Genomic DNA, 22875 nt, shown 5'->3' on the forward strand with positions numbered 1-22875 from the left:
ACAAAATGTTGCAGGAATGTGATGCAACACAGCTGATGAGAGCCCATCGATGCCAATTTGTTAGGAAAAAAAAAAAATGGAGAGAGTAACCTCTTGCAGACTTCATGCTTGGATATTAGTATCTGTCAGTAGACCTCATCTAGCAGAGCTGTTAGATTATTTTTCTGCTGTTTTATTCCCTAAGGAAGGGTGCATAGGAAGATGGCTGGCTAGCACCTTCCGTCGGGGGAGCTCACCAAACACCAGCCTGGTGCACGGAAATTACTTAGACCTGGCTTAACAGCAGAGCTGATGGAGGAGCAAGGACCTAGCCTCAACCCACCTAGCTCTTAGGGACACTTCAGCTAAGCGTAGCAAAGCTACGAGTGGACTTAACCTCGTCTCCTGCTAGAAGCAGAGGTGAGTTTTAAGCACCTGCCCCAGGGGAGGTGGCTCCTGGATGCATTTACCACAAGCTGGGACGAACCCAGGCCAAAATACATACAGACTTTACCCAGGGCACACACGCGCAGGAGCTGCGCGACATAGCCCTGCTCCCTCGCCCCATAGTCGTGATGGCTTCTGGTGGCAAGACGACCAACGTTCAGTTTCCCAGCCGAAAACCCTCTGGCATGCTGCCCGCCTTCGGCTGAGCCAGCCGGTGGCTCGTTCTCTGCCGTCGGAGTGGGAGATGTATTTCACCGAACACAGGCTCTCCGTTCCGCGCTCCAGCTCACAGAGCTCAGCAGGATGCGTGCGCTTGCAAAGGGAGGAGAAGGGGCAGAACTGAGAGAGGAATCGCCACGAGGCAGCGGGCTGAGTGTGTACAGGGAAATAAAGCAGCCCCTCTGTACAAGCAGAAGCCACGCTAGAGGCTCAGGGCTGCTCATCCGTGTCGGCACGTGCATCCCTCTCCCTCCCGACGGAGATGCGCGTGGGAACTAACGGGCTACCGCGGCGAGGCCGTGAGCGGCGGTGGTTCAGCTTTGCAGAAGAAGAGGGGGAGGTGAAGTGACTTTCCCAAGGTGACACTGGAAGTCTGTGGCAGGGCTGGCGCGTGAATGCAGCTATGCGGATGCCGTGCTTCGATTTTAAGTCCGTCCTTCTTGTACGCTTGTTCCCGCGTCCCTGCAAATCTGTGCTCTTTTAATGCAAGCAAAATTAAGGCAGGTAGAGATGTTGGGACTGCTCGGCTTCCGGCACGGCACAAGAAGGCTGGGGTGGTAATTGCCTTACCAAGAGGCGAGGGCAGCACGCTCCTGCTGCGAGGCACTCGCGCAAGAGGAATCCGAACAGCTCCTGGGAGCAGTGCAAACAGTTATTCTGGATTCCTCCAGCCAGGAACCTGCTGGCCAGTTCCTGCCTTCCAAAGTGCCAGGGTTGATTTTCCATTAAATTTGACCATTTTTTGTCACGAAACTTTCAGGCAAAGGATTTTCTCTGCGGCTTCTCCCTCACTGTCAGACTTGGCTGAAATCGGGCAATGTATTAAAAAATGGTATTGAAGAAGACAGAGGACTTGATTGCAGACATCTCATTTCCTTAGGAAATCAGGCTAAAAATAGGAAAGGAACATAACGGAGACTTCTTTTTCTTGACACACACCCCCTTCCCCAGCTGGGAATCAGCTTTTGTCCTGAAATCTGAGGTTTATTGCTCTTGCTGTTGTCTTCTGGGCTCCAGATGTAGTCAAGCCGTGAATGTCTCTCCCCCCAGCTTTGGAGAAGCGGCGCAGGAACACGAGCGGCTGATGCACAGAAAGACACACGCGGGGAAGCACACGCCAGCTTGTGACGGCGAGATGAATTGCTGGGTGAGGTCTGCTTGCTGCGCAAGGACAGTCTCTGTTTTATCCAGGGCCCCTCTCTCCAGCCAGAGCTTTGCCCCGGCAGCATTAACAGCTACGGCTCTCCCGTTGGCGGCAGCAATACTTTCGATAACCCTTCTCCCCGTTCAAGGTGAGACACCCGCTTAGGCGCTGCTTGCGTGCTGATGTCTTCCGTAGGCATCAGCGATGTTGACTTTCGACACATGATACGGTCTATAAATATCGGGTGGGTTTCGGGTTACCTCGAGCCCCATCCAGGGCGGCGTGGATGGTCTGTGCTCTGTTGCAAGCAAAGTCACCCAAGATGGTCAGGCAAAGAGATCCCCGTGCCAGAGAAATGACTAAAGCCTTCAGAAAAGAGACCGAAGCCCTAGCGCAGGCATTTGGCTGCTCCGCACCCTTGGTCAGGCCCGTTCTGCTGGAGTTTGCAGCGCTGGTGTCATCCGTTCATCCGCGCCGCACGGGCAAGCTGCGTCCTGGAGTTTGCTGAAGACGGTCGAGATGTTGCAGGTCTTTTCCCTTCTTCCCAGCACTCCGCGCACCCACAGCACGCATCCACGCCCGCTCCGGCTGCTGCTCTGAGCAGTTACACGTTGCCTGCGCCCACGCTTGTGTCTGCACACCATGCGTAACCCCTTGCTCCGGGGTACGCCCTTCCACTGTTATTTAACAGCCTTGCAATGCTGCCGCACCAAAGCACAGGCAAAGTTTGGTTCCGGGCCTGATGCGAAGTCTTAGCTCTTTGATATCGATGGGGATTTAGTCGCTGATTTGTGCGGAGCCAGGGTTCCCTCCTTACCTCGCTCGTGGTGGAGGCGAGGGCCGGGCGCCGCGCTACCGCCCAGCCGTGCAGAGCAAGCCGAGTTGGGTGAGGACCACGCTGCGCCTGAGAGATGGGGCAAGGAGAAAGGCTGGGGGCTAAGCCAGCTTGGCTCGTCTCTATTAACTCGTCTTGCAGCAGGAGCGGCCGCAGACAACATCGTGATTTCACGCAGGGATCTGGGGGGAGGCAGCACCCCGGCCGTGTTTCCCAGCCTGGGGAGGTCTTGCCCCTCTCCTCCGCTCTCTCCCCACTTGGCCCCTTTTGGGCGAGCAGCTCTCCAGGCCAGCAGCCGCTGTCGTCTGGCCAAGGCTCCCGGCCAGAGCCACCCGGAGCTGCTTGCGTGCGGGGAAACTGAGGCGCTGGCCCCGAAGCTCCCCTCGCCCAGCTCCTCCGGGGCGAGGCAGGGGCCACCTCTGCTGCCCGACCCCGCTGGCCCGGGGGCCACCACCTCCGCGAGGGGGGGGGGGAGGGAGGGAGGGAGAAGAGGAGGAGGAGGAGGAGGAGGTGGGCGTCAGCGGGGACCGCCTGCACCGAGCCCGGGGGCTCAGCCCAGCCCGGCCCGGCCCTCGGGGCGGAGCCGGCGGGGCGGCACCCGGCCGAGCGGGAGCGCGGCGGAGCTCGGCGGAGCCCCGGCCCCGGCCCCGGCCCCGGCCCCGGCATGAGCTTCCCGCGGCCCCTGCGCCGCTCCGTGAGCCTCAGCCCGGGCCGTACCCTGCGCCTCGTCGTGCTGGGGCAGAGCGCCGTGGGCAAGACAGGTAGGACGGGGCTCCCCGGCATCCCCCCGCATCCCCCCGCACCCCCCGCGTCCCCCTGCATCCCCTCGCATCCCCCCGCACCCCTCCCCGCGCCCCTGGGTCTCCTTCCCGGGAAGAGGGGTCGAGCCCCCCGGGGGTCCAGCCGGGGCTGGGCAGCAGAAAGCCGGGCTGGGGACGGGGTTTCTCCGGCATCGCCCCGGTGGGGCCCCGAGCCCGATCCGTTGCAGGGCAGCCCGCGTCCCCCCGCGGGGCTCAGCAGTGGGCGCTTGGCAGCCGGGGGCTCGTCCCAAGGGGGTTTCCCGGGCCAAGCCGGGCAGGCAGCCAGGGGCTGCGGGGCCCCGTGGGACCCTGCTGCCCGCGGAGCTTTCAGGGCTGAAAGCCGAGCGCAGGTTTGCGAGTTCGCTGCTTGTTTTTAGCAAAGGGAGCGGGGTTTGCAGAGCCTCGGGTTACAGCGCGGGGTTTAGTTTTCCTTTAGGAAAACTCCCTCGCCCTGCGCTTTGCTCAGCGCGCTCCATCTGCGGCTGCCGGGGTGCGGATTTGGGATGCCGAGCCGGGAGCACCTGAGCTCTGCCCCTCACCCCTGCTCCTGCCCGGGGATCAGCCTTCCGCCCCTTCCCACTTCGCTGCCCCACGCTGTGAGCACCCGGGGGCGAAGGCGGCCTCCGCTCCCTTTCTGCACAGCACCCAGCGTGCCAGGAGCGGGGTCGAGAGGTGCCGGTCGCTGGCAAGGAAGGGTGCGTGTCCGCACGGGTCCACCTTGTCTTATTGCAGCGGGGCAGGGGAGCAGCGATCCGCGCAGAGCTTGGGGGGGACACGGCCGGGGCGGCCGCGTCCTTGGGGACAGGGCAACGTCCTGCTGGCTTGCCACTCGGGAAGAGGCATAACCTTTAAATACGCTGCAGCGGTGGCACCTCTGCCTGGCTCGCGGCCAGCAGCTTTGGCTGTTGGGGCTGTTGAAGTTGCGTTTCCATATACAGTAACCGGCGAGCCTCTTGCCCAGCATTAGTGGAAAATCATTATTTCCCTGATTAAATCAAAGGAGGCGACTCCCAGATCTCAATTAGCAGCCCAGCACTGGGGAGCGGTGGGAACAGCATGGGAACAGGGCTCAGCTCCGGGCGTACCCAGAGCACTGGGGGGTCCACGCGTGGTGTTTGGCCTCGAAGTCGCTGCGAGCAGATGGAGCTGCGAGCGATGGCTGTACAAAGCGTACCGAAGTGCTTTGGCTCGCCCCCCACCCCGGCCCGCACATACGGCACTTCCCCCGCCAGCGTCGATCCCATCCGGCGCGGAGCGGGCGCCTGGGAGCTTTGGGCCCCTCCTGCGGGCAAGCGAGAGGCTGTTGTGCCTCCTCCATAGGGTCAGATCATGCCAAGGGGCTTCAAAGGTTCCTCCAGCCGGGTTCGGCCGTTTGGCCCCGGTACCCTCCTTGGTGGCTGCTGCGGCACGGCCGGGTATCGCGCAGGGCCGATCTACAGGGTCTGCCTCGTGTCGGCTCAGCTCCGTGGGTGCCTGCAACCTTCGTGCCCTTCAGCAGCGCTTTTTTGCCGTCCTCTCGGGCTGTGACAGTAACACAGGCCACGAAATGAGGGCAGAGGGAGGCAATCGATACCTGGCCCACGCAGAGGAGAGCCAGAGCGTGCCAGGAACCGGGAGCAGCCCCCGGGAATGGCAGGCACGCGATCCCCCAATCTCTCCCCGTCCCCCTGGGTGCTGTCCTGCACGTCCTCTCCTGCAAAGGGACAGCGTCTCATCTTCACTGGCCGCTGTGCCCGAGCTGCCGGGTCCTGCTGCCTGCGAGCCCCTGCGCCAGATGGAACCGGGGGCCAGGAAACCTCTCGGTGCTTTCCCCTGCCCGGCGGGGCCGTTAACACCCTGGGTAATGCACCGTGAGCATCTGGCCTGAGCGACCCGGTGGGTGACACGCGAGGAAGGACTCAAAAGCATCAGCATCATGGCTGGAGCTCCCGCGGGGCTGGGGACGACAGGCTGCGGCAGGCGGCGGGGCGCTGGTCCCCAAGGCGGGGGAGGGACAGGGCTGCCCGAGCTGGCCAGGAGAGGAAGGGGTGCGATGCGTGGGGAACCCCCATTTTGGGGAGAGGAAGCAGGGGAGGGTGAAGGCGGGTTTCATCCGAAGCCACCCCTGAGTCGCCAAGCTCCCGGTCCTGGCAGGATGGGAGCGGACCCCATGCCGGAGCATCACCCGGGCGAGCCGCTGGCATCCACCCGCTTGGGAAGCAGAAGCCAGGTTGGGAGCTGCGGGGCCCAGGTGTGTGAACAATCAAAAGGGCAATTAAAATCCGGGCAGCTGCAAAAGGGAGAAAAAAACTTCAGTTCTCAGCAAAAGAGTTTGATTCTTTGGAGCAGTTTGGAAATCTTCAAGATCCGGTGATCCAAGGTCCCAGATCCTCCGAGCGGGGACGGGTTTGGGTGCAGACCCGTGCCTGAACCCCGTCGGTAGTTTAAAGACTTGGCCCGGGCTGTGTAAATCACCTGCGGGAGGCTGTAAATCCAGCCCGGCCAGAGCTTGCGTTATCTTCTGTCTTCTGCTGTTGACGCTAGCCAGTGTAAACTTTGCAGTACTTCGGAGGAAAGCTCTGCTTACAAAACACGAACCGAAGATGAATCGATGCTGTAAGCCGTTACGCTCGCAAGGGAGAGCAGCATAAACAGAGCAGCACGTGGGCGCGCAGGGCTCGATGCGATCCCGGAGGGACCCCGCCAGCCCCGCAACGGCAGGTTAATTGCTCATCGAACCGTCCCGGAGTCGTTCCTAGAGACCCAACTGAATAGAAAATTAACCCTTTCAGCTCTGGGGCTTTCCAAGGAGAGCCCTTTCTGAGGTTCAAGATGGGGGAAAAAAAATTCCTTATAAGGCTGCGTGGATGTGCTGACGCCTCTCTGCCTGCATCCGCTGCTTCCGATTGGCAGCTTCGCTTGTGTTCTTGCGCTCCGGCCAATTTTTAATCAATGTAATTGGCTCCTCTTCTCGTACAACACCATGCGCTCCGGCTTTGGGTGGCTGCCTAACGTATGACACAGAATCAGGTGCTTTCTCGAAATCGAGCCTGACTTGCCTCGCTCTCCCCCTGATAATTTGGTCGCCTCTTTGAAGATGCCGATACACGCCTCCTGCGGGATCCCTGGTTATCTCCGCAGAGCAGTTTTGCTGAATTACACGCTCGTTCCATCACATCCCGTCTCTGACGGGCATGGTTTGAAACCCAGAGGCGGCTTGGAAGGTGAGAGGACGGCGAATCCCCCAAACAGGAGCCGGGCAGGGGTAGGAGGGCAGGAGAAGCTGCCTGGGGCAGAGATGCTGGGGCTGAAGAAGCAGAAAGCCCGGCTCAGGTGGGAAGCCACGTTCCCGGGACGAACACGCAGATGCTGACCGGCACGGTGTGAGCGTGCAGGGGCGAGACGTGGGGGACGCTTGCCGATGGCCAGCTGGGACAAAGTGCCCCTGAATTTGCGTGGGGAAAGCAAGCTCGGTGTGGGAGTGCGTCAGTCCTGCTTGGTGTTAGCTTTCCGTCAACATCTCGTGGTTTTGAGGGGGTTTAATACCGTATCCCGGGTTTGGTGAGGTTTATTCTCCCTTCGCACTCCTGCTCTGCTTCCTTCCTCCTGCTGCGCTGACGCCTGGTGCGCAGCTTCTCCATCCTGTCCCTCCTGGGCTCTGCTCTCCTGCCTTGCGCTCGCTGGGGGTTTTTTTCCCCCTGTTCCCACTCATTTTCCACCAATTTCACTTTCCGCTCCTGTTGCCTTTCCAAGCCAGCTCTCAGCCACTCCGCTGCCTTTTGCTCCCGGCCCTGCGCAGCCTGTCCATAGCCATTACCGTCATTAACACCTTGAAGGGCTTAAGCATCGCTTCCATTAGCCGTGCTTCTGCGCTCCCTTCAGCCTCCGAACCGCGGGTTTCTCTGTCTACGCCAGAAAATCACACCCAGGCATCGGCGGTGCATTTTCGAAGCAGCTGCGTTGAAAAGATGTTACGTACCAAAGGCCACGTGGAGGGTTTCGCTTTGAACCCGTGTATCCGCAGCATCAGGCGCGTGGATCGGCTCCTGAGCCCCAAGGCAGCCTGGAAGGTCGTTGGAATTGGCTTAGACCTCGAGGACCTAGCGTGGAGATTAGTTGTGTGGCCTCGCTCTTCCCAAAGGCGAAGAGCAAGACGTTTCTGAAACAACATCTGAGAGGGTGTTTGCGCTGCTGCCGACTTTCCTCCCTGAAACACAGCTCTGTAGGGAAGATCTGAGGGCAAGAGGAAAGCTCGCTCGCTCTGCGAGGGTGGAGAGCTGCTTTCGGAGATGCTGGTGCTTTCCAAGTCCACCCTGCTGCATCCCAAAGGCAATTCCCTGCAGAAAGATATTCCGGAGGGCGGGGAGGGAGATGAAGGCGAGTAGAAAAATAAGCCTTTGGGCTCGGCCAGGGGGTCCTTCGCCAGGAGAAGGGATCTCAGGAGACGCAGTTGGTCACCTGCGGCGATCTCTTCGAGACTGGTCGCTCTCCCGCTGATGCGAAAGCTCTTCCAGTGCCGGGGAGTTTCAGGGACTGCATCCTGCACCACCTCCCTGGGTGCTTTCTGAGCAGAGGAGGCGTAACGTCTGAACCTCCCGTTGCGTTCGCGCCGTTGCTTTTTCAGCTCCACGACCCAGAGCCGGGTTCCCATAGCGCTGCCGTTACGGGGCTGCTCCTGAATTATCCCCCGGAGCTGCGGAGCTTCTCCTCTGCAAACCGCAGCCCTGGCGTGCAGACACATCCCCACCCGCCTCCTCTGCGCGGCCGCCGGTCTCTGCCAAACCACCGCCACCCCGTGCTTATCCCATCCCGGACGAGACGACCCGTTTTAGCGAGCTGCCGCGGGTTCCGTACGTCGTGCCCTCGCTCTGCACGTGGCTGGAGAGCGCCTCGGCTTTGCTCTCGTTCCTCCTTCCCTGTGAAAGCCCGGGAGCGACCGACCGCTCGCTCTCTGCAGTCGCAGGCTCCGAGCCGTGGGTTTCCCTTGCCGGGCAAAGGAGTTCTCTTGCGTAAGCCCCTGGCGCAGCCTTGGAGGCGAGCTCTCCGCTGCTGGTAAATTGATGGCAGCCAAGCAGCACCCGCTCCTCCTCGCCTCTCCGGTATCTCCCCTTCCACCCGAGCATCACGGCCTCCTCGCAGCTCTCCCGGGGCTTTTTTACGGGGTGCTTAAGGCTGCAGGTGTGAAAAGTCAAGTAAAAAGTACGTCGGCTTTGCTTCGAAGCAAAAACACGTCTCCAGCTCTTCGGCACCGTGTTCCCGCCCCCGCCCTTGGGATGCCGCTAGCCTCGCCGCGCTCTGCCCGAAATGAAGCCGGCTTGGCGGCATCTCACCTGCTTCTGCCCATTTTCACGAGCGCGGTCTCCTCTTGTCGCCTCCCCGGGCCACCCAGGGTGCCGGCATGGGGACCGCGGTGGTGCTGCCGCGGCCCCGGGGGCTGCTGCGGTGCCGGGGAGGCTTCCCCGTGCGCCGGCTCCGGAGCAGGAGACTGTGACCAACCCCAGCCCTCGTCAGGGCAGGGACAGATGCGCTTTGGTGGCCCTGTGGCCGCATCGGGGACGTTTAGCAAAGCTTGATGCTCCGGCAGCAGGAGTGACTGGTACGCTCTGGCTGCCTCCCGGCCCCGTTCGGACCAGCAGGATTTTAGCACCTCCAAACTGCTTCATTATTTAGAAAGCCTTTGCTTTTTTCCCCTGTTTCCCATTCCTGGCCATTTGCAAGCTGAGCCTCAGCCCTGTCTGCTGTCCCCGTTGCTGGAATACCCGTCGAGAGACCTTGCACAATGGCAAAGCTTTTGCTACCCCTTACGCAAAAATATAAGGAGTCTCTTTGATTTTTTTTTTTTTTTGCAGTCCCCAGAGAGCTTGCCCACCTCAAACAAGCCCTTGCTCTGGCGCTGAGGTCTGTCTTGCTCCGGAGCTGAGGTCTGTCTCCTTCAGCCTGGCTGGAGGGAGAGCGATGATGAGAAGCAGTACTTTTCCCCAGCGAGTAGAAAGCCCTTGCCACGTTTGATGGAGCTATCGGGCAAGCCTCCAGCATCAGCAGACCTCCACCCAGCCTAGCATTAGAGTGTAATTTGGGCTTCGTATCTCCCGGTCTCTGGTGCAGGGAGACGTGGTAATCGGATAAGAGAGGTTTAATTGCCCGCACTGCCGTGCTGCGGCTGTTCCTGCCTTTCCTTGCCCTTGCAAGGAGGAAAAATCGGGCCAAACGATTCGATCTCCGTGTTGATGCTGTGCCAGCAGACAGAAGGGGCAGGAGCGTTTTCGTGGTGGGGGGTTGCTTCGTCCCCCTGCATGCGGAGAGCTGCCGGGGAGCGGGACTCCTTGCAAGGATGAAACGGCGCCAGCGGTCCCCGCTTGTGCCCAGCGTCCCCGTGCCGGGGATGTGAATTCCCCGGCGCAGGCGTGGCGGGAAGGCGACGGGTCTGCCCCGGGCGGGCTGGTCGGTCCATGGGGCGTCTGCCCAGCTCTTGCTCCACCAGCTCCTGACGCTGCCGGCTGCCTCGCCAGGGCTGGTTTTGCTGCAACGCACGGCTGGCGTATAAGGAGGACCTCCCGGTTTGCCGTGCTCCGTGTTCCTCCGACTTTGGCCTTTTGATGAATTTCACGAGGTTCGGTGCCAGCAGCCTTCCCCTCTCCGTGCGGTGTGCGTGGGCCAGGTTCAACAAACAGGGCTGAAGTTCGTGAGACCCATCCAGGCAGTTACAGCGTCAGGGCCGGTGACAGAGAGGGAGAGCCTGGCCCGGCACCGACGTGCCCCCACGCCGAGCTCGCCCTTGGAAAGCGGCCGGCTGGAGGCCACCGAGGGGATCGCTCGCCCGGCATAAAACTTAAGCGCGTGCATAAATCTTCGCAGGATCGAGGCCAGAAAATGCAATTTATCAACCCGGACCGTGCAGGGAAGTGAATTCCGCGTGCGAGGAGCCTGGGTGCGTTCGCAGGCTGCGGCTCTGCCTGGACTTTGCCCGCTGGCTTGCCGGCTGCCGAGCGTGGTGAAATGCCTGCGGCCTCGGCCGCCTCTTGCGGAGCCCAACCACCTCTCGCTGCCGCTTTCGGGGCTCCCGAGCTGCCGCGTCCACGCGACCTGGCAGGACGCTTCTGACCGCAGCAGCACAGGAGGGGTTGCTGTGCTCTGGCAAGGCGAGAGATGGGCTTGGCCGACCTCAGGGCGGCCGTCGGTGCTCTCCGTTGCTGCCGGGCTGCATGTCACGGGCGTGACGGGCGTTTTGCCGCCGACAACGCGCAGGCAGCTTTGGGCAGCGGCGCCTGGTGCGTCGCTCGCGGGGCCGGGCAGAGACCTCTTCCTCTGCCCGGGGCGTCCTGTCGCGCGGTGGGTTTCGGTCCTCAATGCAAACATTTGCAAAGAACGTGCAAAAACCATCTAGCCTTTTCCCAGGGCTGCAATGGGGTTGTTTGGAAGTGCCCAACGTCTACGAGCTCCGGAAATTTTTTAGGCCGCGTAGGAGAGGTGAGGTGCGAGCCGGCAGCTTGGGCGGGCTCCTGCCCGTCCTGCCCCGCTTCTCCCGTCTTGTACACGGGGTAGAGCGAGGCCGAGGACAGCCTGCACGGGGCCGTGCCGTCACCCGAGCACTTTGCGGGGAGAAAAGAGGGCTTGTAGCCATCTTGGTCCGAGGCATCCACCTGGGCGACCACGATCCTCTCCCAGTCTGCTTCGCCCTCACCTTTTGCCACCAAGATCTGGCGATTTGCTGCCTTACTGCAGCCTTCTCTGCTCATCGCAGGGCAGCCCCGGCCAGCACGCAGCAGTGACCCAGCCTGTTTGGGGACCTTAGAAGACGCTTTTCCCTGCAATAACCTGCTCCCGTGGGGCGGGTTTGCAGCGTCGCTGCTGGGGTGTCTTCTCCCGGTGCCCACAGGGGCCCTTTCCCCTGGGGCTGGGGCAGCTCCCTGCTCCATCCCTCCTGCCTCAATCGGCCCATGTTTCTCTGCAGTTCCATCCCTCAGCCGTAACTGGGTTTGCTGTGGTTTTTTTACAGCATTGACCGTAAGATTCATCACCAGGAGATTCATTGGAGACTACGACCCAACCCTAGGTAGGTAAAGCCCTTTTTCTTGTTGCTTTCGCTGCTGCCGCTGGCTCAGCCTGGAGACTCCGGTGCACCCAGCGCCGCTCCCGGCAGAGCTGACTCTGCTCCCAGCCTCACCGTGTTCGTTCCTCTTCCTCCTCGCCAGACTGGCAGCGCTCAGAGCCACCAGCCGTCGTGGCATCTCCCTGGCTCTTGCATCCCTTTGTCCTTTTCTGTGGTTTTGTAAGGCAGAATCTGTTGGGGCGAGCCCTGGGCATCGCCCAAGGAAGCACAGCGTGCTTAGTCACCCTCGAGCGATCGCCTGGGGGTGGCTGCAAGGGGAAGGAGGTATCTAAGCCACCGGAGCAGTGCCTGGTGCTTTCCTGTCTTCTAGGGTCGGGTTCTTTTTGCACGTGGGTTTGAGGTTTTTTGGGCACCGAAGTCACGTCCCTGCCGAAGTATCCCAGAAAGGACCGGTCGCTGGCTGTGCATCCCTCTGCCTAACCCCGCTGTCACCCGCTGGGCTGGGAAATTTGGGAAGTCTCTGTGTTGCTCTAAGCCAGCCGGTTCACAGGGGACCCGAGGGAAAGGCTCGGTTTGAAAAACAACCCTGCCGTTGCCCCGCTCCTCGCTTGTTATGGCGAGCGATGCTTATTTTTCCCCCGGAGTGCAATTTGTTTTTCCTCTCTGCCTGCTGCTTCTTCCTCCCGTTGGGCTCGCTCCGTACGACGTGATAAAATACAGGGACCATACGGTGAGCGTAGCTGGCTTCCCCGTGTCGGAGGAGGGGGAAGGTGCCTGGTTGATCCCGTAGACGGCCAAGCCACGAGGGTTTCCGCCCCGTCGTGCGGTGGCACACGAACCCCGCCGGGACCGAGGCGCTCCCCCTGCGCGGAGCCAGGGTCCCGTCGAGCACGCTGCGCCCGGGGCGGTTGCTAAGCAGAGCGCCGGCCGGTTTTATTGCCTGATGATATTAGTGAAGCTCAGAGCGGTTTTTGTGCTGGAAGAGCTGCCCAGATGCGTGCCTCACGGCCGCTTTTATCGCTCGGTTAGAAAGGAGCCGCTCCCCCGCTGCTTTGGAGTAGGAGTTCAGCGCCGGCTGGGCAAAGGGCTGGGTTAGGAGCACGAGCAGGGGCTCGAAACAAACCCCAGCTTTTCGTACCCCCCTGCTGAGCCCCTCTTCCTTTGCAGAAGCATCACTCCGTGACCCCTTTTCGCTCCAACGCTTCGGCCACCGTTGCCCTTTTATTTCCGGCCAGGCGAAAGCCGGCCGGGTGCTGGCTGGGGGTCTCCGCTGCCCATCGGAGATGCCGGGCTCGATGCCGTGGGCGCAGGGCTGCCCTTCCCAGGCACGGGGAGACGGGCTGAGGGCCAGTTCAAGATGCGGGCTCAAAACGGAGGCCACGTGGGCTGTAGGTTGCAGCAGGTGAAAATCGACTTCTCCAGCACGGCTTGCATCGAGTTGCTACCCGGGGGCTTCTCTGACACGTGCTTTTCTGTCTGTCCTCCTCCAGAAATGATTTACAGACACATGGCCGTCATCGACGGGGAGATGGTGCACTTCGAGATCCTCGATACGGCAGGACAGGTGAGCTCACGCCGTTTCATAGCTGGCCGACCCTGGAGAATACCATCGCGTAAGCGCGACTTGCCGTTGAAGGCAATCCCTGCTCTTCCACCAGCTTTAATCTGTCGTACCCGAAACGTTGATCAAGACGTGTTTATCGCGGAAAAAGGATGTTTTGGAGGATTTATGTCTCTCTAACATCAATTATAGTGTGGCTTCAGCTAAGTATTTCCCCATTCCCCTTACCGGTGTGCGGCGCAGCTCTGCTCGCTGCGTCGGTGGAGCATCCTGACGGCAGGGAGACGGCTCAAGGGAGCAGGGGGTGCGGGGTCGAAGGAGCCCCCAGGCACCGGGACTGCGGGCAATGGAGAGCCCTGCGCTGGCTTCCCATCCAGCAACGGCCCTACGTTTGCGTACCCGCTGTAGCGGCACTAACTCTCCCCTCGTCCGCATCAGGATGGGGCCGATTCCTATCTCCACCTGCCATTTTGCCCAACCCATCAAATTCCTGCCCTGGGCTACCTGCGCTGCTTTGCACGTCGCTGCTGCGTGCAAGCCCGGGGCCAAAAACCTTCAGGGAGACGGTGATGGGCCCCTTGGGAGGCTGCAACCAGCAGCGTTGGTATTTAGGAGATGCTGGGGCTTCTGGTGTTACTACGAGCTTGTCTGCCCCGGCAGGAGGAGGATTCCCTGCAGATAGAGGAGAAGATCAAATGGGGCGATGGCTTCGCTGTGGTCTACTCGGTGACGGATAGGTGCAGCTTCGACGAGGTCATGCGGCTGTGTTTCCTCATCAACCACATCCACTCGAGCCCCAAGCGGAGCAGCGGGAGCGAGCAGCCCCCCGTGGTCATCGTGGGCAACAAGAAGGACTTGCAGTTCGACAGGATGGTGTCCACGGAGGACGGCGAAAACCTCTCCAAAGCCTTGAAGCTTCCTTTCTACGAGATCTCCACCCGGGACAGCTACGAAGAGACCGTGGCGGTGTTCAACACCCTCTACCAGGAGCTCATGAGACAGGGGCATTTCTCCCCGGGCTCCTTCAAGAGGAGGACAGTGTCGAAGCTGATGGAGAAGATCCCCAAGATGCAAGCCAGCTCCACCTTGAACTCAGCGGGCCGGAGCCTCAGCTTTAACTCCTTCAGGGACTACATCCCCGAGTGAGCGTCCCCGCTGCGGAGGCAAGAGCGACGGCTGAGCCGGGACCGAGGGACAGGGTATCCTGCTGCGAGGGCGCCCGCTGCTTCAGCCCCAGGGTTGAGGGGCAGCTGGTGGGGCTGTGCCGGCTCCCAGGAGGGGACGGCTAAGAGGCGGGGAGGGTGGGACTGGGGTCCGACAGCCTTTTAAAGCCCATGGGTTTTTACAAATGGGCTGCGCTTCAGCAGGGAAGATGTTCTTTGTCCGTCGCGCCCCTTTGCTCCCTCCTCCTCCTCCTGCACGGCTGAAGTCAGTAGCGGAGGTGGTTCGTGGTGGCTTCAGTGGTGTTGGGTCAGCCCTTGCAGGCTCAGAAGTGTTTCAGCAGGGACCAGACCCAGCACAGACACGTCTGTATGGGTTTTCCCGCTCCCCTCGGAAAGCTCGCTGGGGCTGCTTGTGCCCCGAAGCGTGCGCCCACAACGCCGGGGTGACCCCGAGGGTCGCGCTGGCTCCTGGGCTGTCCTCAGCCACCCCTGTCCTGGGGAAGACGGCCGTCGCTTCTGCCGCTCAGTGTTGCTGGTGGGTAAAATCCCCTGTGTTTAGCAGTGGCCGCTCAAAACCTTTCCAGCCTGGCCGGCTGCCCCGGGGCTCGGCCGCTGCCCCATCCGCCCCTCGGCGTCCCCAGACCCGCCCGCCGCGTGGGTCGGTGGGCGGCGGAGGGCTGTGTCCCCCTCTGCCTTTGCTGTGGCCCTCCCCGAAGAGCCAGGCCGGCCGGTTTGCCCATCCGCGGCCACCGGCGTCCGTCTGTCGGAGCCCGGGGCTGCGTTTCCGTCCCGGTTTTCCCCTGGGTTTGTGAACAGAGGGGCAGACCCCGCGGCCCCCGCCTGCCGAGCAGCTGCAGGGCCCCGTCTCTGCCGGAGCCCTTCTCCCTCCCTGGCTGCTCACGGGCTGGCTCCAAGGGCGTGTTTAAAAGCAAAACGGATCTGTTTACGGCGGGGGGAGAAAAGCCGCTTAATCCGTGGCTTTTCTAAAAAACCATTTTTTAACATTTCAGGCTCCGTGGGGCGCTCTCCGTTAGTAACGCTGTAAATGAAACCCGGCGGAGGGCAGGAAGGCGGCAGATGCTGCTGCTCCAGCTCAGGCCGAAGGCACCACGTGCGCGGTGCTTCGCGGGGGTTTCTGCCTTTGCCGAGTCTGCCCCTTATTTTACGCCTCCGTCGCGCTCGGGGCGGCCCATCTCCACGGGGAGGCAAGTCAAACGGACTGCGCTTCGGGTTAGAACCCTTCGGCTAAGAGCACGCTCCTCCGTCCGAGAGGAACGGTATTCCCGGGGAGCTTCTCCCGTTAATGCCTTTGCCCTGCGACTCAGCGGAGCGTGGCACGAGCGAAACCGCTGGGTGGCCATTAGAAGCACGGATGCAACGGAGCCGATACCGGGAGGTGCAAACGCTGCTCCTCGCGGGGACCCCCTTGTCTGCTCATTAATTGCCCTGTCCCCAAAGGCCCGAGAATTTGTCTTTTTGCACAGAGACGGGGCAGCAGAGGCACGGAAAGGAGCGGGGCTTGCAGCGAGCAGCATCTTCTCCCCGCAGCATCGTTTCTCTCCCTCCCGCCCGCCTGATGCACAGCGCTGCGTTGCCGTTCAAGGTGAATGAGCTGGAAGACCTGCGGTGTAACGCGCCCGTGTCCCGTCCCCCCCCCGTAGCGACCTATCGCTTCGTCTGCTGCTGCGTCCTGTGACAATAAAAGCTGAGTTAGCAAACACAGCGATGCTCTGGTGCCTGCGAGCGCGGGGACGGGGTCACTCTATCGTGCTGTTCCCCTTCCAGGGAGAGCGTAGCAAAGGGGTGCCCGGTGGGGAATACATCCTTGAAATCGGGGCTGGGCCCCTCCCTTACCTTCTGCCCGAGCCCAGCACCACGCGCCTGCCCGGCTCCCTCCATCTCAGCAACGGGGAGAGCGCCGGCAGAGAAGCGTGCCCGGGGAGCGCACGCGGCAGGGCTTCCTCCGGAACGTCGCAGCCTGGGGAAACCGCCTGTCCCACCTCCTCCCCGCCACGCAACCCGCACCGACACCGCTTCCCCTCTTACAGCTCCCAGAGATGTCTCCTGGGGCTGCTTGCGTCTAGCCAAGGGCTTTCCCTCCATGGGTTTCGCTAAATCCCACCTTCGTTCGTACACCCGCATCCCTCCCGCGGGGCGAAAACAAACCCCGTCGAGGGGCCGGGCCAAGAGAGCAATCTGGGACTGCTCCTTCCCAGCATCTTCCTTAAAATCCTGACTGCCAGCAGTGGGAAATGCCGCCGGGGGCTGCTGGTTCACGCACGGCTCCGCGCTCGGCACGAGCCAACGTACGGTACGAGCAAAGCGGGGGCTTTAAAGCCTGGGGGAGCTGGCCAAGGGGTAGCGAGGGCTGGGGTTTGTTGTCTGTTTTCATGTTAGGGGTTTTTATGGCATTCTCAAGCAAGCTGAACGCTGCAAGCCGGGCTTGAGGTTTTGTGGTCTGGCAGCCGGAGCGGGCGTTTGCCGCCCGGCCGCTGGCTGGAAAGGAGCCGCTTTCAGGAGGTGCTGAGCCGGCTGCCGCACGCCGGGGAGCAAGCTCCCCCCGAGGCAGGCTCCGCTCTCCCAGACTCCCCATTTTAGGTGAGCCTCGTGCCCGGGGCCAGCCCGACCGCGGAGCCGCCGGGACGGGGAGGGAAGAGCCCGGTAGCTATGAAGATGCAGCCTTCGGCCCTAGGGGCCGACCCCAAAGCCAGCAGCTCGGGGTCGCGTTAACAACCCAGCTCAAGGGGGATTCAAAACCCATTGGGACGGCGGGCGTCTGCTGGAGCCTTTCACCGTGCCACAGAAGGTTTGGGTGTCCTCGAGCACGTCACTGAAGTCCCTGACGTCCCCAGGGCTCGTCCAAGGGACTGTATTTCCTTGCTGGCTCAAGCTCCAGGTCAGCGCAACGCCGGGCACGGCAGAAACCCGCGTTATTTGGCACGCGCTATTCAAAATGATGAATGAGAGAGGACCAGCTTGCGAGCAGAAAGCACGGCCAGCTGCCGGGAACAGCATCCTTCGCCGCTCCCGGCCTCTGGGAATAGAGGAGCGCTCGGCGCAGCGGGGATCGCTGTCCCGAATTAACCCCGGCACTTTTTTTATAGCACAAGGAATTCAGAAAGGTTTTTAGCCAAAAGCTCGGTGCGGTCGCCGCCCGCGTTTCAGCCTGCAGCCCCCTTGCCGAGGCCGGGAGGCAGCTTGGCCTTGCTCGCCCGATGTAATTAGCAAGAAACCTCATTAGTATCGGGCTCAGCTGCTTTCAGAGAGGCCAGGGGGAGTTCGTCAGGGCTGCTAATTGCTAATTACTGAGAGGCTCTAGTGGCTCTCCTGGGGGGTTCCCCTCTCGGGTACAAAGTCTCGAGGGTGCCGCATCCATCGGGGATGGGAAGGGGCTTGGAGGGTTGGGTCGGTCACCCCGGGGTGGTCCCTCTCTGGGGACCCAGGATTAAAGGTGCCCTTGGGGGTGACGCACTGAGGCAACCCCGTAAATCCTAAATCGCCGTGGTGGGGGCTCTGCAGGGCTCAGGCAAGAGCGGAGGAAGAAGAGGAGGAATAAGAAGAGAAGGAGGAAGGTCCCTGCCTTCCTCAGAGCAGAGCCTGCAGCTTTAGAGGCTCAGGGAGGTGGGTTCAGCTTGGGTCCCCAAAAAGGAGGTGCCCAGGCTTCCAGTCTGCAGCCCCTCGTAGGGGCCTGGCTCTGCGGGGCCGCGTGGCCTGCAGCCTCCTCCTGGCTGAGGACAAGGCCGTTAAAATAACATTTCGGGGGATTTTGGGGGTGGAAGCCAGGAGCGTGTGGAGGTTTGGTCTGGCTTGCCTTGGAGACCTCCAAAGAAGATGCCAGCCTTGTGGAGGGCCAGGCTTCAGGGCTGCTTAATAACCCACGCAGGAAAGCGAGACTGGTGGAGCTGGGGTATCCCGTACTGGTCCTCCGGGCAAATGTTCCTGTGCGTCGTCGGAAAATGCCGCTCCTCTGTGTGGGAGTGGAGTGGGGGACACGGGGGTGTGCCGGGAGTTGTGCAGCGCCTGGGGACCAGCAGTCCTTCCAGCCTGCTGCCGGGGCCCTGATGGCTCGGCTCCACGGAGAGAAGTTGAAGAGTTTTGGTCTCATCATCCAAAAGGCATCTCCAGGACGGTGACTTAATTTGGCGAGCGTGTAGGCTGCAAATCTGCTTACCAGATTTCTGGGAAGCTTGGAAGAGGCGAAGGAAACAGAAACGTCCTTCCCAAAAGCTCCCTCTCCTGCCGGTCACCACCAGCAGCTCCCTGGCACGCCAAACCTCCTCACGTCCCCCCTCAACCCCGTCTGCGAATGCCTCGCCGAAAAGCGAGGTGTGTGCGTACTGCGTGGGCCGAGATGGGTACCTATAACTTTTTTCCCCTACGTTGCGCTGGGGCTGAGCCCTCCGCAGTGAGACAGGGCAGGAGCTCTTCGCGCCCACGCGCGAGCCCTCGGGGTACCCGCTCCTCTGCTTACACGCCCCATGCCGCTTTGGGGAGCTTCCTCAAAAATTAAGCCAGCTACGGGGGCTGGGACTCAACTCCAGCAGCCAAAGCCTTGCTCAGAGAGATAAAACCATGCTTAGGTGGGGATGGGAAGGCTGACGGCAGCGGGAGCTGTGATCGTCTCTTGGCCAAGGGCACAGAATAAGCCTATGAGGTGGGGTGGAGCTGCTTTCTCGTCGCAGCTGCAGCGTTTATCGTCAATCTTGTAAATATATATTTTTTTTTTTTAGTAAAATAGAGAGGGTTTGAGCTTTTTGAAGGCTTTACCTCAAGAAGCAGTGTGTGGATCGGGTCTCGCTGCAGCCCCGAACGGATTCCTGGGGGCGAAGGGGAGAGCAGAGCTGCTGGGGGCACCTTCCAAGCAGGTGCTGCTTTTGGAGACACAAGTGCAGCCTCTCCTCTAATGAATTGCTTTGATTTACGCTCAGAGCAGAAAAAGGGAGACTGCCTGGGTGTTGCGGCATTTCCTGGCTTCAAGTTGCCCAGCCTGGGTGCCTGGGGGCTTCTGGGTCTGGGGGTGCAGGAGGGCAGGGGCCTGATAAAGGTGGTTTTCCTCGGCACGGCAGGCTCCTCTCTCCCACATTAGCAGCTTTAGGTGAGTCTTGTGCCGTGAGTGCGTGGGGCCCGTGGGCTTGGTTCCTGCCACCCCGGGAGTCGCCTAAATATCGGGCTTTGCCTGGGGCGAGAGGGAGGAGAAGGGGCACGCGGGGGCCGTTTCCATCCCGTCGCCACCAGCCGGTGCTGGCAGCTGGAGCCTGCGCCTTTCCAGCCGCTTCCGACGGCCGCGGTGACGCGTCCGCGGGTAACCTCGGGAAGCCGAATACCTGTGGGGTGCTCCGTGCCGCCCCCCAGCCCACAAAACCGCTGCTCGACGTGAGACCGCGCTTAAAGCTCGGACGGGCTGCGGATGGATGCAAACAACTTCTCGCGTCCGGGTGCTCCCGGTTCAGGCAGACCCGACGCGGGGTGGGAAAGAGACAATAGTCCCCAGCGGCGGATTCCAAATGCCGTTACTATTTATATGCCCGCGTCCTCCATGCGAGCCCTGCTGCTTGTTTTATTGCCATTATAAATAGCTGCTAAGTTGCCTGGGAGTTCATGGAAATTCGGGATTGCTTTCCAGGGGGAAATCTGGGGCTGAGATTTAGGGTTTCCAGGAGCTATATCACCCTCTTTTCTTTTTTTCTTTCAAACTGTTCAATAGCTTCGCTCTAATAAGGAGCACACGGCTCTGTACGGCACAGAGAATTTCAGCACAGCCGAAGGCTTTTGCTGGCCCTGAAAGGAAAGGCTGGGAACTGCAACAGGGAGAAAAGCTGAAGGAAAACACCCGGCACCGCGCACCTGCCGGCTTCTCCCTGGCTTTGATTTTTAGGGCATCTCCTCCGGGTTGGGAAGCAGCAGGTAAACCACGGGCAGGTGCCACGGTGGAGGCGAGGGCGGGAGGACGGGTACATCCGTGCTGTCAAGCTTCGGGCAATCTGCTTTGGCTCGTCACTGCATCTCCTGGCTTGTATATCTAATGGGAAAAACCGGGGGTTTGGGTGTAGGCTTTTAAGGTAAGGCAGGAGCCGTCCCCACAGCGAGAGCTTGGCCCAAGCCTGGGGGATGAGGCTGCTCCCCCCCAGGGAACGCCGAGGAGAGAGGCCAAGTCCTGGAGCTTTGCTGCTCCCACCCGTTTTCTTTTGTTCTTGGCCAACCCACACATCTTCCTTTTTTTTTTTTTCCTTTTCTTTTCTTTTCTTTTTAAATAATAATATTAAAAAAAAAATAACCAACACCCCCGGTATCGGCTGGGCGCGCTGCTGGGAAGCTGCAGCTGCAACCACTGGCGCTTCGAGGCTGTAGGAAAATATTGATGGTAAGGGCTGGACCTTCCCAAGTGCAACCCTGTGCTTCGCCCCTCTGCCCACACGCACGGAAGAGCCCTGGGGCTGCCTCTGCTCTCTGCTCTCTTTTTCCAGCCAGCCTGAAAGGTAAGGACAGCGTTTTTAAAAGGCTGCGGTATGCGATCTACAGGGCACGCTGCGACGGAAGCCTCTCTTACGGGCTGCTGACCCTAAATCCCAATGGGAATAAGCCTTAGTCCCTGTTTTCTGGGTGTTTCACCAAAAAGCTTTGATTCCCGAGCTCTGCTTACTGATGCTGGTGGGTTAAATGTATTTCCAGGCGCTCACCCCATCCCTCCCCTGGACGCCAGCAGCCCGGAGGAGCTGCATCCCACCCCCCCAGCAAAAGCCCCGGGGGGTTGTAACTCCGGGCCCTGCAGAGGTGGCACACGTGCCCCCCAGCATCCACGGGGCTCGGGAAGCCCCACCGGCTGTAAAATGGGAAACTCAAGGTCTTTTCAGACCTGCGAAGTCAGGAAGGGGGAAAAGATGCCCCATTTTGCAGAGGGGCAGACGTAAAACTGTAAAAATCCCTCTGCGAGAGGAGGGGCAGGTCGCCTTGCTGGGAACCAGGCGAACCGCCCCAAACTGTTTTTTCTCCCGCGGCCGGTCAAGAAGTGGTTTTTCTTGGCGGTTTGAGGAAGACTAACCGAGGCGAGGCAGGGCTTCAAGCTGTTCATGGGAGCCAGGTCGTGCCACGATTTGTGATGGGCGGGAAAACCGGTAAAACCATTCCTCCACCCCCCAAAAAAAGGAGCTGATGAGAGGGTGGGGAGAGGGTTCAGCCCCAACCCCCCCGCGCAGCCGCCTATTTGCAGAACTGGTGGGGGGCCCCATTGGCAAAATATTGAGTGGCTGAAACCTCCGGCAGGGTTTTTCCCTGATGTGCAAGGAAGAGATTTGAGCTGCTTTTTAAGAAAAGCTTTTAAAACATCCCCCGGTTCCCTGGGATCCCGCCCGGGTGCAGCCCACCCCCCTTTAGCCCGTTGCATCGGCACCGCCGTGCTAATAGCGACCGCCGGACTCGCCGTCCCTGGGCTTCCCTAATCCCGTCTTGGAGCCATTCGCGGCCCCGCTGCCATCCCACAGCCAAGATTTAATCGTGCACCGTGTGACAGAGCTTTGCCTTGAGCTGCTGCTGCTGCCAAATAACCCCATCGGTTGCCCCCCCCCCGGCCCGCTTTGGGGTGAGGAATGGGGAATTGCTGATCCCCGTGCAGCTTTTCTGAATTTTTAGGGCTACCTAAATTTGAATTACCTAAATTCTGAATTTTTAGGGCTACTGCATCCCCATCCATCCCTCTCTACCCTGGACCGGAGGATTAAACCCTCCTGGTGCACAGGGGACCCCAGCCCCATCCCAAGATCATTTTTCTGACGTCCTCTGCCCCATTTCTGCATGGTTTTTAGCCAAACCGTGCTCCTGCTAGGGCAGACGGATTTACAAACCCTCATAAAAAGAGTGGCAAATCCCACCCTAATAATGCGGTCGGCTCGGGCTTATGTTGTAGCTGAACAGCTTTGAATCACCGGGGGATTTTATGAACTTGTTGCCTTTTTCCAGGTCGTGGGATGTGTTGAGCAGCGCGAGTCCTGCGACCTTGCCCGTAACTTCTTTGGTAGAAGAAGCAGCCCTTCTTCCTTCTTTTTTTTTTAAATGTTTTTCCCTTTATTTTAACTACTTTTTGGTCCATAACCTTGATAGCTTTTTTGGGGGGGTCCCATGAGAGTCGTGACCCCCTTCTTTAGCACTCCACACCCAAGCCCCTCTCCATCACCTATGGCTTTGCTATAATCTCCTCCAACCTGGCAGCTGCAGAGAGCGTTTTCCCAGGTGATCCCCGGTCCCCTTTTGGACGGACACCATCGTCCCCCATCTCATCGTCAAGCTTTCGGTGAAGCCTGCCTCATCCTTTCTCCTTATCCCGGGTCCGACCTCTCATCCCTGCTCTGGAGCCCCGGCCGGCGGCTGGGAGATGCTCGTCCCGCTACGATCGACCCGTTTTCCCCTCCATCCCATACTGGATGTTGTCCCAGCTGAAATGAAAAGTTAATCCTGGAGGTGCCTGTGGGAAAGGCCCCTCCAGGGGCTTATCTGGGCCACGGCCAAGGACTTTCCCAGTGGATTCGGCAGCCCTGAGACCCTCGAAGAGCAGCATCTCCTGGGGTGAGTACTGCTTCTGTCTTTGGGTTCAGGGCTTGGGGGTTGTCGGGGTTTCACCTGGGTGCAGAATGGGGAAACTCTTTCAAATCTCAATTTTATTTGTTTTTTAATAGCTTGGCAGCCAACAGGTTGTAATCTTGCTTGT

At 60.4% G+C, this 22875-nt stretch overlaps 1 protein-coding gene across 2 annotated transcripts; it reads left to right on the forward strand.

Moving 5' to 3' along the window:
* Positions 1-1780: 1780 nt before the first annotated feature.
* LOC142409948 (ras-related and estrogen-regulated growth inhibitor-like) lies at positions 1781-15222 on the forward strand. 2 transcript variants are annotated; one of them, XM_075501728.1, is made up of 4 exons: positions 1781-1937; positions 11400-11456; positions 12944-13017; positions 13675-15222. In XM_075501728.1, exons 1-4 carry the CDS (start codon positions 1781-1783, stop codon positions 14158-14160), a joined length of 774 nt encoding a protein of 257 aa, XP_075357843.1. In that variant the 3' UTR covers positions 14161-15222. The 2 variants fall into 2 exon arrangements, with proteins under 2 accessions (XP_075357843.1, XP_075357844.1); XM_075501729.1 differs by lacking the exon at positions 1781-1937 and adding an exon at positions 3201-3385.
* The last annotated feature ends 7653 nt before the right edge of the window (positions 15223-22875 follow it).

Source organism: Mycteria americana, chromosome 5 (genome assembly GCF_035582795.1).
Source record: "Mycteria americana isolate JAX WOST 10 ecotype Jacksonville Zoo and Gardens chromosome 5, USCA_MyAme_1.0, whole genome shotgun sequence".
NCBI classification, from domain to species: Eukaryota; Metazoa; Chordata; class Aves; order Ciconiiformes; family Ciconiidae; genus Mycteria; species Mycteria americana.

What these genes read in the sequence shown, in the direction of transcription:
- LOC142409948 (XM_075501728.1), top strand. Translation starts at nt 1,781, where the DNA reads ATGAATTGCTGGGTGAGGTCTGCTTGCTGCGCAAGGACAGTCTCTGTT. An exon ending in AACCCTTCTCCCCGTTCAAG is followed by an intron (nt 1,938 to 11,399) that starts GTGAGACACCCG and finishes GTTTTTTTACAG; the next exon opens with CATTGACCGTAAGATTCATC. An exon ending in TCCTCGATACGGCAGGACAG is followed by an intron (nt 13,018 to 13,674) that starts GTGAGCTCACGC and finishes CTGCCCCGGCAG; the next exon opens with GAGGAGGATTCCCTGCAGAT.